The 13,312-nt window shown below is 35.2% G+C and overlaps 2 protein-coding genes across 3 annotated transcripts; one reads left to right on the forward strand and one right to left on the reverse strand.

Annotated features, from left to right (window-relative positions):
• Positions 1-3,358: 3,358 nt before the first annotated feature.
• On the forward strand, positions 3,359-4,670 carry LOC147490006 (pentatricopeptide repeat-containing protein At1g62350-like). Its single transcript, XM_086571620.1, has 2 exons — positions 3,359-3,691; positions 3,975-4,670. Exons 1-2 carry the CDS (start codon positions 3,395-3,397, stop codon positions 4,395-4,397), a joined length of 720 nt encoding a protein of 239 aa, XP_086427746.1. The 5' UTR covers positions 3,359-3,394; the 3' UTR covers positions 4,398-4,670.
• An 834-nt stretch (positions 4,671-5,504) lies between these two features.
• On the reverse strand, positions 5,505-9,192 carry LOC147490007 (BRISC complex subunit Abro1-like protein). Of its 2 annotated transcripts, XR_015201503.1 has the most exons (4): positions 8,317-9,192; positions 6,676-6,759; positions 5,962-6,015; positions 5,505-5,848 (listed from the first exon to the last, which is right to left on the reverse strand). XR_015201503.1 is itself a non-coding variant. In XM_086571619.1 (3 exons), the coding sequence occupies exons 1-2, from the start codon at positions 9,106-9,108 to the stop codon at positions 6,712-6,714; spliced, it is 840 nt and encodes a 279-aa protein (XP_086427745.1). In that variant the 5' UTR covers positions 9,109-9,160; the 3' UTR covers positions 5,505-5,848; positions 6,676-6,711. The 2 variants fall into 2 exon arrangements, 1 of the variants encoding a protein (XP_086427745.1); XM_086571619.1 differs by lacking the exon at positions 5,962-6,015 and having other exon boundaries at positions 8,317-9,160.
• Positions 9,193-13,312: the final 4,120 nt, after the last annotated feature.

Genomic DNA, 13,312 nt, shown 5'->3' on the forward strand with positions numbered 1-13,312 from the left:
ATTTTGGTACTTTGATATGCAATGCTTTTAACTGTATCTATGCTTCTTGAGTATTTTTTGTCAACTATATATGTATAATGTTTTGTGTTTTTCATTTGATATTTTTTTTTCAACTATTATATGTAAGGTTCGTATTTCTGAAATGTAACTGGAATTAATTTCCTTTGAAATGTTGGACTGTCAAGGTTTTCATAGATGTATAATGAAAGAGCAAATGTGGATCAGATATGGAAGCAACTCACTTATCCCTGCTGCAAGCAAAAGTCCATGAGGGCTTGAGGTGCGATTTTGGTTCTCATATTTTTCATGTTTGCTACAAGTGTACTAGGTTTTTTGACTGATTCATGTGATCTCTAATTTAGGATGAGGAAGTATGTTTTGCATACAGAAGTCTGTGTGGAGCAGTGCACACCTTGCTGAGAGGGGACAAGATGACTATGGATGATCAATTTGTCTTCTTTTGGACATGTTGTGCTCCTACGTTGTACGTACCTCCAACACCTCTTTATACAATGCAAATACTAAATATTATTTAAGAGTTACCTACTTATTGAATCCTATGTGCAGCTACCTGTTAAATTATCCGATAAATAGTTCCAGCCTGATAACGCTTGATAAGCAGTACATATGCCCTGTGGTATAACATTCACCTGTAAGGTAAGTTTCAGCCTCTATATCCAACTAACAATTAGTGTTACTAAATGAATTGCATATATACTGGGAATATATTATAAAACTTTATGTGATTTCATTAGGAAGATTATTGTGTCATCTTTTACTGTTGGTTTGGTTTGATTGCCAGTATAATTAGTAATGAAGGTGGTGTTGGACTGCTGCTAACTCGCTAGTGATATTTTTTATTTTACTAGTTTTTGAAGCTTAAGAGAAATGATAGCACTGTTATGCATTCCATAGATAGCTCTCTTTGGCTTCAGGTAACCCTATCTATTGAATATTATATGTAGGTACTTTTGTTTTTCTTTTTACCCTTGGTGTCGCGCATCTTGGCCTCGACGGATTATAGATATATGGCCAACAACAAAATATTTTCAAGGTAAGTGAATTATGTCTGCAAATCCACGTAACAGAGATAATTCTTAGAGTATAATATGGAACTTAGCTTCTTGCAATGGGAAAATTGTCAAAATGTTCTTTGTTGTTTGTCTTTGAATCACTTTATCGTATATAACAAATAAAAGTGGTCGAAAGATTCCGGTATGATAAGAATTAGTAATATATATAATTACTTCATCACACTAAACAATGATTTTCGTCTGTTTGCTCAAAGAACAAAGAGAACACTTAAAGTAGGAGTTGCCATTGGAACTACTGATGCCTCAATGGATGAATGGATGAATGGATGTAGATATAAACTTCTGTACATATGTTCTGTAAAAAGGAGTTTTAAGGCTACATAATTTAATATCCTCATCTTGCACTATATAGTAATTGGTCTGCAATATATTTTGATGGTGCTTATGATAGAGGTACTAATATCGGAGCAGCTGCAACCTTATGTAAAAGACATGATGGACGACTTCTAGGTGCAGTTTACAGCAGGTTCAAGGTACCATCCAATAGCTTGCAAAGGCTTTTGCAGTAGGGATAATAGTCTGACATGGAGATTAGAAGAGCACTGTACTATTATTTTAAAAAGCTTTTGAAGAGTGGTTTTTCAAGTGACTTTACAACCAGTTTATAGTTTTTCAAGTGACTTTACGTAAATATAATTATAATGCTCATAATATAGCTAAATGGGATAATAGGTATGGTGGAATTTGCCCGACCCCGAGCTGGGTATATAACTTTGTACAACCTATGTGAGCATTCTTTTTGTTGTTTTCCTTCTTTCATTTAGTGTTCTTTGATGAATTGCATTCAAATAACCGCTCTCTTGAAATTGAAAGATTGAATGTCAAGAATGCAAAACTGGCCGAGATGGACATGCTTCAAGAAGTTATTAATTAAAGCAAATTGAAGAGCACACCATCTAAACATGAGACGATGTTGTTGTTTTGCCGGTGCAGTGTCTTATCAGACATTTTATACCTCAGCTTGATAAAAGGATGAAAGAGTGTGCAGACAAAGATTTATTAGATGTTGTTGCTAGAGTCTTGCACCAAGGGATATACCTATATGATGGCTATTGTAGGATAAAATTTTAGAGCAGCTCTATGTGAGGAGAAAGAGTTGTTTTCTAATTGGCCGGCCTTCTATGTACTAAATATTTCTTTCAAAACTTGAATGATAATCAATGTACTTATGAACTGTACAGGAACTGATGAGCAGCTCGGCATTGGGTTGTTGTTGTAGTTGTTTTTTTTGGATAGTTTCTATTCCTGCTGCTTATTTTACTGGCCAATTATAAGCTCGTAAAAATACGTGTGTAGCACGTGCATGATGCTAGTCTAGAGTAAGTAAAGAAGGGAGATCTCATTAATGACTGAAGGGAAACGATTGAGTAGGCTAATATCATAATAATTGGAAACTGTTACCCTTCACCTATAGCTAGAACTTTGTAGAAACTTCATGTCTTGCCACCGTGGTCAGATTGGGTGGGAATTATGAGCACAGGTACCCGTTGGGGTATGTGATTTCGAACATCCGAAATTGCTTAGGAACAACACCAAAGCGAATGTAATCCTTGACGTCAATCAACCTCTGTGCAATTAGACATAGAACATGATTAGGGAGATCCAACAGCCATATGTTTTTTTGTCACACTCACATACTCACACGCTTTGCTAGTTTGCTAGAGTTTTCACAGTTCCTCTCACTAAAATATTGTCTAAATTATCTCTAGACTATATGATAGCCAGGTATTTAGGAACCCCTCTCCACTCTCGAGTAGGCAATTTGTAATCTCCATAGTTGCTCAATTTCAAAACACCTCCCTCACAAAAATTAGAACAAACTCCCTATTTATTAATAATTTAGAAAAGCCTCCCTAATATCACTTAAATTATATAATTATTCCCAATTTTCTTCACTAATATTAAAACAAGTTCTCTTTTATTAATAATTTAGAAAAACATTTCTAATGTCACTTAAATAACATAATTATTCTCTATTCAAAAATAGATGAGTCTTTCCTACATAATTACAATTACCAATTACAATTGGAATCCAAAAAAATCATGTTAACTATCAAACTCGAGGGATGGGTTTTAAGACTTTAAGACTTTAGGGGGGAAAAAAACCAATGCGTAGCATGGTTTGCATACTTGTTATTCACATATATTTTCCGTGACATACTCGCAAGTCGCAATTGGCAGTAAAATGGGTGTGGGCCTTGGGCCTTGGACCTCGGTGGAATGGGCAGGTGCGTATCTGCAGAATGAGAACTCTGGAAAGAAAAATGTGTAGTAGCAAAAAGTCAAAAACAGAGTTGTAAATGTTGCGGTCAGCTGCAAATTCACTCCAGCGACGAGCAACAACCTTAAAATCACTTATACTGAATGGCCCTCATTTTTCTAGTACAGCATCAAGTCCTAGTTTGTCAATATGGAGGAGAAAAAAGGAAATGGGAAAAGAAGCTTTGATTATAGTTAAGGAACTGAAAAGATTGAAGTCTGATGGGATAAGGTTTGATAGGTTTATGAAAAGTCAAGTTTCACGTCTTCTTAGGTCTGATCTTGTTGCTGTTCTTGCCGAGGTTCAACGCCAGGATCAAGTCTTTCTCTCCATCAAGGTCAATAACTTTCTTTTACTTTATTGTTTCTTTTGGTTCATTTGTTATGGGATTAGATGTTGTAATTTTCATTGATAGAGAAGTGTAGTTGTAGAAACCAATTTCATGTGTGAGTGCATGTGTCCTCGAACGAGTAATTGGAAAAACAGTTTGATAGTTGAGGCCCCTGTTTTTTTTATTAATATGTGAAGTGCGTATATTAAAACCTCATTTTTACTTGTGAGAATAAATGGTTTCTATCTGCGTAACTTGTGAAGTTTCACATTTTTATTTTTATTTTCAGATATATGACGTGGTGCGCAAAGAAATATGGTATCGACCAGACATGTTCTTTTACAGGGACATGCTTATGATGCTTGCAAGGAACAAAAGGGTGGATGAGATACGGCAGGTCAGGGAGGATCTAAGGAGGGAAGATGTTCTATTTGATCAGCATACTTATGGTGACATTGTCAGATCATTTTTAGACGGTGGAATGCCTTCTGAGGCAATGGACTTATATGAAGAAATGAGGTGCTCTCCTGATCCGCCACTCTCTTTGCCTTATCGTGTCATCTTGAAAGGGCTGATTCCATATCCTGAATTACGAGAACGAGTGAAGGATGACTTCTTGGAATTATTCCCTGATATGATCGTGTATGACCCACCTGAAGATCTATTTGATGATCCAGAATTGAAAAGCGGGAGCGATCTTGGATATCGATAGTGGTCACTAACCGATCTTCATTACCTACAATGGTCAGAAGACGAACACCTATGATTCACGACTGCACTCCATGGGCAGATGGAAGCCGTTCCATTCGGAGCTCTTAAAGATTAGACTGGAGACTGCCTTCATTTAAACTAAAAACATGATTATTGGATAACTGGGATATGGCGTCCTTTGTAACATTTTTGGATACTAGAGTACCAAATGCATGATTGGATATTAGGAATTTGAAGGTTAAATGTATAACAGATCCATTCTTTTTGCTTCAAATTATTAGCAGAGAGGAAGAAAGAGTTGGTTGTAGTTCACCACATCATAACCACAAGGGATAGAGTCCACCACTCTTAAAATCAAACTAGCAGACAAAGAAATATGTATAAATCTGCAATGGTTTAAGACAGAAAAGGATCCATGGAGGATAGGCAGGGAAGGAAATGAAGATGGAAATTCATGTCTGACAAATTTTTAAAAGCGCTTTTTAACCAAAGAAACTGCAAATGCCCGAGATTGCTATAAGCGGAGACCATAGCATCCGTCTTGTAACCTGGTCACCGCACGAGTACCAAATATCTGCTTCAAGGATGCACAGAATTGACAAGGTTCCTGTGTTCTGTGTTTTTCCAGGACTACAAAAGCATATACGGGACACTCTAGATCCTTTCGTAGGCCAATATGTGTAGTCTCGTAGTGGTCTAGAACCATAGTTCCGATAATGAAAGAACAAACCGACTTTGAAATGGAGACGGACGATACTGCGGCATATACTATCAATGACTTTTGGCATAATAGCAAAGGTCAAATTTAGGTAGGCATGAATGCATGATTGCCCCATCTACCGTAATGGTGTTTGCAGATACAACCTAGGGAGAAGAATTAGGCCACATTTTATTATTGTATATATAAGCTGTTTGCAGTAAAGAGTTTTACTTTGCAGTTTGAATGTACGTACGCAATCACCATTCCCCGGTCTAAACAAGTCCAACTAATAAGAGCGGTTAAATGGCTTCTGTAACTACAGTACTACAGTAGTAAACAATGACTCTTTTTGTGCCTTACACACCCTCACTTCCTTGGTCAGAAGAAGTGTTTATAAATAGGTAAAGGTTTTGGAACAAATGCAATTGCCACTAAACCAACAACTAGTGGAATTTTTTTTCCTTTTTACAGTGAAGTTCACTGCATTTCCGAACTATTAGTATAATGTCAAAGGAAAATGTGATTACAACATAGTATCTGTTCTAGTTGAGGTTTCCTTGCATTTCATTAACTTGAAAGTACCCTGTCAATGCCAAAACAAACACAACGATAACATGAACATTTGGGTTGGTCCATACGAGAGAAATGCGCAAAGATTTAAAACAGAAGCATCTACATCATCAAGCCCGTCAAAATAACAGCTCTAAGAACACCAATCTCGCACTTCAACTTGCAACACGCCGTGCTTTTTCCTGTTAAGAGCATTCCAAAAAGAAAACAAATAAGACTAACCATTAACAAACACAACATAACATCTAACTTCGTAGACTCATAGACCTGTACAACTTCTTAAACTAGAACTTACAAAATTGTGGAAGGGCAACAAGAACATTGATTACTTAGTAATCAATCTGCTTGCCTTCAAAAACAAAAAAAATTACTTAGTAATCAATACAAATGGTTTTTAACTATTCATCAAGGCAAGAAGAACATTAATTACTTTAGAAATCAATACCAATGGATTTAAACTATTCAGGGAATCATAAAATGAAAATGGTAAGAGTTCCCTTGCAGAAGTAGCTTTTCAACATAGTAATTTTGGCTCAGTAAAAAGAGAGGCTCATGCTCTCATGCACAAAAAGATACTACCATTTTTTGTTTATGCACTACGACTGAGACAGATACTGGAATGAACAAGTATTACAATAACCCAAAAGTACTAGCAGTAACTTCTCTAGCCATGAAGTAGACTGCTGCCAGGAGGACTAGTTTGGAACAATAACAATCCTCTTCTGTCAGCAGTATAATTTTGGTGAGTATAAATTTAATGGCTAAATTTTAGAAAATAAATGTTCGCTGTCTGCCCTTGTGCCTCATGTTCCTTAAAGTTTATTCACAAAACTACTAAACAACAAGGTTGTATGAAGCCACAACAATGGGATACAAACACTACGTGAACTCAGAGAACTTTAACCTTGCAAGATTGTCTTACACCATGAAGTTATCCATTTTTATGAATTGTTGTTTACTACTTAGATAGTGAAAATTGTATCGCATACTATAAAGGACGGATTATTACCTTAAAAACATATAGAATCCCCCTAAGCATCCACAATCACTCCAATCCTGCATATTTGTTTCTTACTTTTCTATTTCGATGTTCCTGTACAAAATCAAAAAAATAAAAAGCCAATCAAATCAGTGGCTGCTTTAAACCTTGGGAAGAAGCACCATCAGTGAATTATAAAGTCTGGACAGATAGATTTGCAAATGGAAGTAAGTAGCGCATAAAGAAACAAACTGTGTATCAATGGGTATAACAGATACAAAATTTGAGAGGGTTAATGACATAGGATTACAATGCCATAACATTTGATCCACAAATTGGCTTTTGAATCTGACAAGAATAACACTTTAGGAACGAAATGATTGAAATTATTCAAGTATCAATATCAGTACCAAATGTTAGAATTATGTGCTATTTGCAGGGCCAAAGGCACACACTGCAGTACGTCACAGGGCCTACTGAAGATGTGCCAAGTTGCCTATGATTGGAATTAGTTTGCATGACATTCACGGGTACTGCTAGCCTATATGTGTTTGGCAGTATGACACAGTAGAGGAAGAACGCTACAAGTTTGAAACTCGTGGTTTGGAAGTTATTAGTTCAATTTCATTTTGTATCCATGCATGACTTTGGAGTAAATATATACTTTGCTCTATCCAACATAGCCACACCATATTCTCACAAGAGAAAACTGTGCATATTCAAGGTTTATAACCTATTAACCTCAATTACCTCAATAGCTGGTTTTCCTTACATGTACCAGTGTCAATGTTTGCATACACTCTCACAACTAAATATCCAACTAAAGGGTAAGAGATATTCTATATGCTTTGGGACCAATTCGAAATGGATTTCGTAATAATGCATATAAGTAACGAACCCATCTATCAATAACTTGAGTGTTTTTCCTAATTGGCAACCACAAATATGATAGACTTGCAAATTCAACCACTTTACCACCACAGTAAAACAAAACATAGTGCAAACACAAAATTTGGGAGGGATAATGACATAAAATTAGAATGCCATAACTTTTGACCCACAAGTTGCTTTTGAATTTGACAAGAATATCACTTTCCGAACGAAATAACAGAAAGTCTAAAATCATTCAAGTATCAATATCAATACCGAATATTAGAATTATGTGCTATTTGCAGGGCCAAAGGCATCACACTGCAGTACGTCACAGGGCCTGCCGAAGATACACCAAGTCGCCAACGATTGAAATTGGATTGCATGACTTTCACGAGCACTGCTAGTCTATATGTGTACAACCGTACCACACACTAGAGAACAAACACTACATTCTGAAACTCTTAATTTGGAAGTTATTAGCTTGATTTCATTTTGTATCGATGCATGAACTTTGGAGTAAATACATATTTTGCTCAATCCAACATCCCAACACCATATTCTGAAAAGAAAAACTTAGCACATTCAAGGTTATGTACCTCAATTTTTGGGTTTTCCTTACATGTACCAGTGTCAATGTCACTTAGTTTTGCATACACTCTCAGGACTAAATATTCAACTAAAAGGTAAGATAAATTATATATGCAATGGGACCAATTCCTCAACATAAGTATTTTGATTAATTGACAATGGCAAATATCTAAACAAAACAAAACATAGTGCAATACTACAATGACTGACCTGTTCAAGAACCAATGCCGAGCTCTTCTCAACAACTCGCGCTAAATCACCAAGCTTACCAAGCATATCACTATACAAATCCTCCAACTCGGAAGTATAATTGGAGGCGGTGGAACCCATCAACTTACTCAACCTCCCAACCTCAAACCCTTCCACTCTCCTATCTCTCTTCCCCTTATCTTCCTCCATTCCACTAGAAGGCGCTAACCACGGAAACTCCGAATTGGGACTAAAAGAACCATAATGTCCACGAAATGCAGGTCCAATATTAACCACTTCAATCGACTTGGACTCGAAAAGGCCATTCTTTTGCATAAACTGAAACGCCTTGTAATCATGTGTGTGTATCAACTGGTCATGAACAGGTGAGGAAAGTAGTAAAAAAACACAAGGTTGTGTGGTGAGGGTGAAAAGTGAGGACGAGACTGAAAACTCTCTCATGGATGGACGAAGCGGAGATTTTCTACGACCAACGAACCAACCAATGAGTTGTTGTTGACGATCTTGGAGTAAGTGGGTTAATATTGAGTTGTTGAGTCGACCCAGTGAGTCGTAGAATGAGGATAGGGAATTGGAACAGAAGAAGTTGGTTATGTTGGCGACGAGTGAGGGTGAGTTGTTCGACTGAGTTGAATCGTGGTCGTCATCGTGGAGATTGGAAGAACTGGGTTCTGTCACGTGGCCGAATAATAGACCATCCACGTCTCCTTCAGATGAGGAGAACCGTTGGATTATAGATGCTAGTGTGGGACCGGAAATCGCTATCTTTTCTAGTGGTTGATCGTCGTTCATTGTTTTTGGCTTTTCAGACGACGAAAGTGTGTTGGAGGACCTCAATTTATTCCAAAACAAACTTTAATTTTAAATGCCGATATCTGGCGACATATCGGCATACGGTTTTATATTCTTTCCACAAACCAAATTCCACGTTTTTATAAATTAGAGGAGGGTATGCCCAATTGCCCATTATCCATTAGCACAATAGCATCAATAGGGCTACCTAATTGTGTAGTATTATGTCAAATTTTGAGGCCCAACAGTTTATAAGCCCAGCCGCAATTGTTGACTTTTGGCTAATTTTTTTATAGATCCCATAATATTAATTGCAGTTAACAAAATTACACACTTCAATATGTCAAATCATATTTTGGTGAGAATAATTACCTACTATTGGATGGGGTATTTTGGGCCCCACACTTTTCTATTTTGTTAGATAGAAGATTAGGGACTCGTGTTTTAAATTTTTTATTTTTTAGACATACTCTCCCTAGGGGTGTAAAACGGGCGGGTTGGGTCATCCGCGGTCAAAACAAAGAAGAAGGCGGGGGGGGAAGTCCGGGGGGTTGAAGGTCCGGCAGTCTCCGGCGGGGGTGGGGCAAAGTGTCAAGGTCCATACCGTCACCCAATCTGTTAGGGCAGGTCTTGGGTCGGATAACGGGCCGGTTTTTTAAAATGGGTAAACAGCACCTTCTCCACCTATCTTTCTTAAAAAATAAGGGAAAAAACAGAAAAACACAAATGGATATGAGCATAACCTTTGGAGTAGCATCAGAAGTGCACCTGAGATCAAATTTATGAAATCCAATCAAAATTGCATATCCAATTTTGAACATGTGATCACTTTTTTTTATTGTTAACTGAACTTATGATTACTAAACTGTTTCGATGTTTGATCTTGAGTTAATCAGGTCTATTTGCTTGTAAGTTGTAATTTCCGCAACTACAAGTCTGCAACTAATAAATTTCATAAGATTATAAGAAAACAAATTGTCAACAGTCTACAAACACATGCTACAAGCCTACAATGAATATTAAGCTTGTTGTTTACCATTTAATTAGAAAGTGAAACTTGTGTATTCATACGATCCATGACCTTGAATCAAAACAAATCAAAGCAAAAATTAGATACTGCATACTGTCATCTTCTAAATCCAGTATGTCGAAACACAATAAATCTTATTTCTTGCTTCTTCTTCGCTGAAAGGGAATACATTTGATTTCCTTCATCTTCAATGATTCATATTTGAGAATAAACTAAAATCATTACCTTCCAACAACCTCAGATGAGAGTTTAACATAATAATCAAATATTGCTTTTTTGGAATCAAACTCAAGACCATTGTTCATAAACGCCGGTCAGATTACAAAAGTGGTAAGCAAAATTACAAAAGGGAAAGCAAAATTACAGAGTAACGTACTTCTAATCTAGATTTAAAAATTCCATTTCCTTTCCGATAATCTCTCCATCGTCATCTTCTTCTACGATTGTGGCATCTTCCTCTCTAAACCAATCTTCAAGACTTACAAGAGACTCCACTAATGGTGGCACCATTCGACTTCGATAATCACTAAGAACTCGTCCCCCAATAGAAAATGCCGATTCCGATGCAATTGTACTCATTGGAACTGTTAATACATCACGTGCCATTCTTGAGAGTATTGGAAACCTTTGTTTGTTCATTTTCCACCAATCCAAAATATTAAAATCATCTCCAAATTCTGTAACAGTGGGTTCGAATAGATATCGTACTAGTTCGGATCCAGTTGAACTAGTAGATTTCATACGACCTTGTAGAAGAGCCCATGTACCTCCTTGGCCAAAATTAGAACTACTAGGCCTACTACTACTTGTACTAGTACTAATATTTGCATCAGCATCAATATGGTATTAAACATATTCTTCATAGAGTTTGATAATTTCATCTTTAATAACAGTACTAGTATCAAAGCATTTAGCAATTTCAGTAGAATTTTGAAAATTACTTAGAATAATTTATTGCATTATATCTAGTCCATCATATTTTGCCCTAGGATCTAAAATATAAGCAATTCCATATAATGTTGGAGTTTTCCCCCAATATTTCACAAATTTCTTTTCCATTGTTTCAACAATGGTTTCAAACCCACTAATACATCTATAAGTATCAAAAACCAAACTAATGCTAGCCAAATGATGTATTGCCATGTTAACAGTTATATAATAAATACTGGAAAAGAAAATAGTAACATCATTAAACACACTTAAAAAATCTCTAATCATTTAAACTATATTCCAATCCTAATCATATACGGGTTGTGGACATCTTTTATCATTCAAATATTTTTTAATTGTGCCATAATAAGGAATAGCCTCTTTTAACATTTTATGAGTAGAATTCCATCTATGTTGGATATCAATAGGAAGTCTTCTAGGAGTTAAATTTGCAACACTACATACTTCACGGAATACTTGATATCTTGATAGAGCATTGAAAATAAATTGTAAATTATACCTAATACGAGTTACTACTCTATGAATTTCGAAAAATTTTAAACCATCTTGAACAATTAAATTTAAAATATGACAACTACAACGAACATGGAAAAGTGAATCATCTAAAGGCAATCTCAATGAATGTTTCAAAATATTAACGACACTATTATTTAAACTTGCATTATCTAAAGAAATGGAAAATATTTTATCATGAATGCCCAATCTATAAAGTTTCTCAACAATATAACTAGCAACTTCTTCACCCGTACATGGATAATCTATTTGAGAGAAACAAACAATTCTTTTGTTCAATTTCCACCCAAAATCAATATAGTGAGCTGTAATTGTACAATAACCCATATTTTGGTTTGATGTCCACAAATCCGAAGTCAAACAAATTTTTCCATTCAAGTTTCTTAAAGTAGACTTTAATTTATCTTTTTCCTCTATAAAAGTTTTGATAACATCTGCTCTAACCGTATTATGTAAAAAATTTACAAATTGAGGATATAAAGATTTACGTACCATCTTTTCAAATTCGGGGCATTTGGCGGTTGTAAGTGGAATTTCTTTTTTCACAATCCATCTCACAATTTCTCTTCTAGCCACATCTTGAGCAAAATTAAAAACAATAAGTTGACCATTGGGGCTCCTAGTTAAACTTGGTTGACTAAGATCAAGTTTTTTTTTTTAGCACAAGCTAATGTATGATCTCTAAGACTACTAGTACCATTTGCACCCAATAATTTTGCACACATATAACATCTACCTTTTTTGTTCCATACTTTATTTTTATGATCATAAATTTCTAAAAGATCATAATTTTGCCAAACCGGTATATATATATTATTTTTTTTTTTTTTTTTTTTGTTCTTCTACTAACTCCCTAGGTTGGAAAGGATATGATCCACCAACATTTCAAGACTATTAGGAGTTTGTAATGTAGCCATTTCACCAATTGAGGGATCAAGATTTGGAAAATACCCCGATTGTTAAGTTGGATCACTCTCATGAATATTATCATTAAAATATGGATTATCATTAACACTATCTCCACCTTCCATATTAAAATTTTAGTGAGATAAAGAAAACTTGACTATGAAAATTAAATATTAATACTAATATGCATGCATAATATATATTATAAATAATAAGAAGGGTGCTTTTTGGAAGAGATATATAATAAATGACAATAATTATAAAAAAAAAATGAAGAAATAACTAATAGGAATATAATTGTAACTTATGAAGTCCAAATTAACTAAAGAATTTATATTGAAAGAGTAACTTGATTGCTTGAAACTTGAGTGTGAGAGCTTGAGAATAATATTTAAAATTGAGGGAGTTAGAGAGTTTGTAAATTTGTAAAAAAAAAAATACAAACAAGTGGGTATTTATAGTTTTTTTTTCATTGGAAATTGACAATTTTAACATCAAAATATAGTTGTTATTAGGGGTTCCAACTGCCATATATTAAGGTCAAGAGAGTTATTTGCTCAAAATGTAGTTGTTATAGTTTTGAATGTTGAGTAATTTACAATTATAATATCAAAATATAGTTGTTGAGAGTCTAACTGCTATATATTAAGGCCTTAAATATAGTTGTTGGGAGTCCAATTGCCATATATTAAGACCGAAAAAGTCATTTGTGATTTGTGATATCTATTTCACTAAAAGTTGCTAGTTTGATGATTGGATGTCCACAGAATTAGCTAAAGGTCAAGCCATAGTCATTTGTGTAGT

The sequence above is a fragment of the Coptis chinensis genome, chromosome 7 (genome assembly GCF_015680905.1).
Source record: "Coptis chinensis isolate HL-2020 chromosome 7, ASM1568090v1, whole genome shotgun sequence".
NCBI lineage: Eukaryota > Viridiplantae > Streptophyta > Magnoliopsida > Ranunculales > Ranunculaceae > Coptis > Coptis chinensis.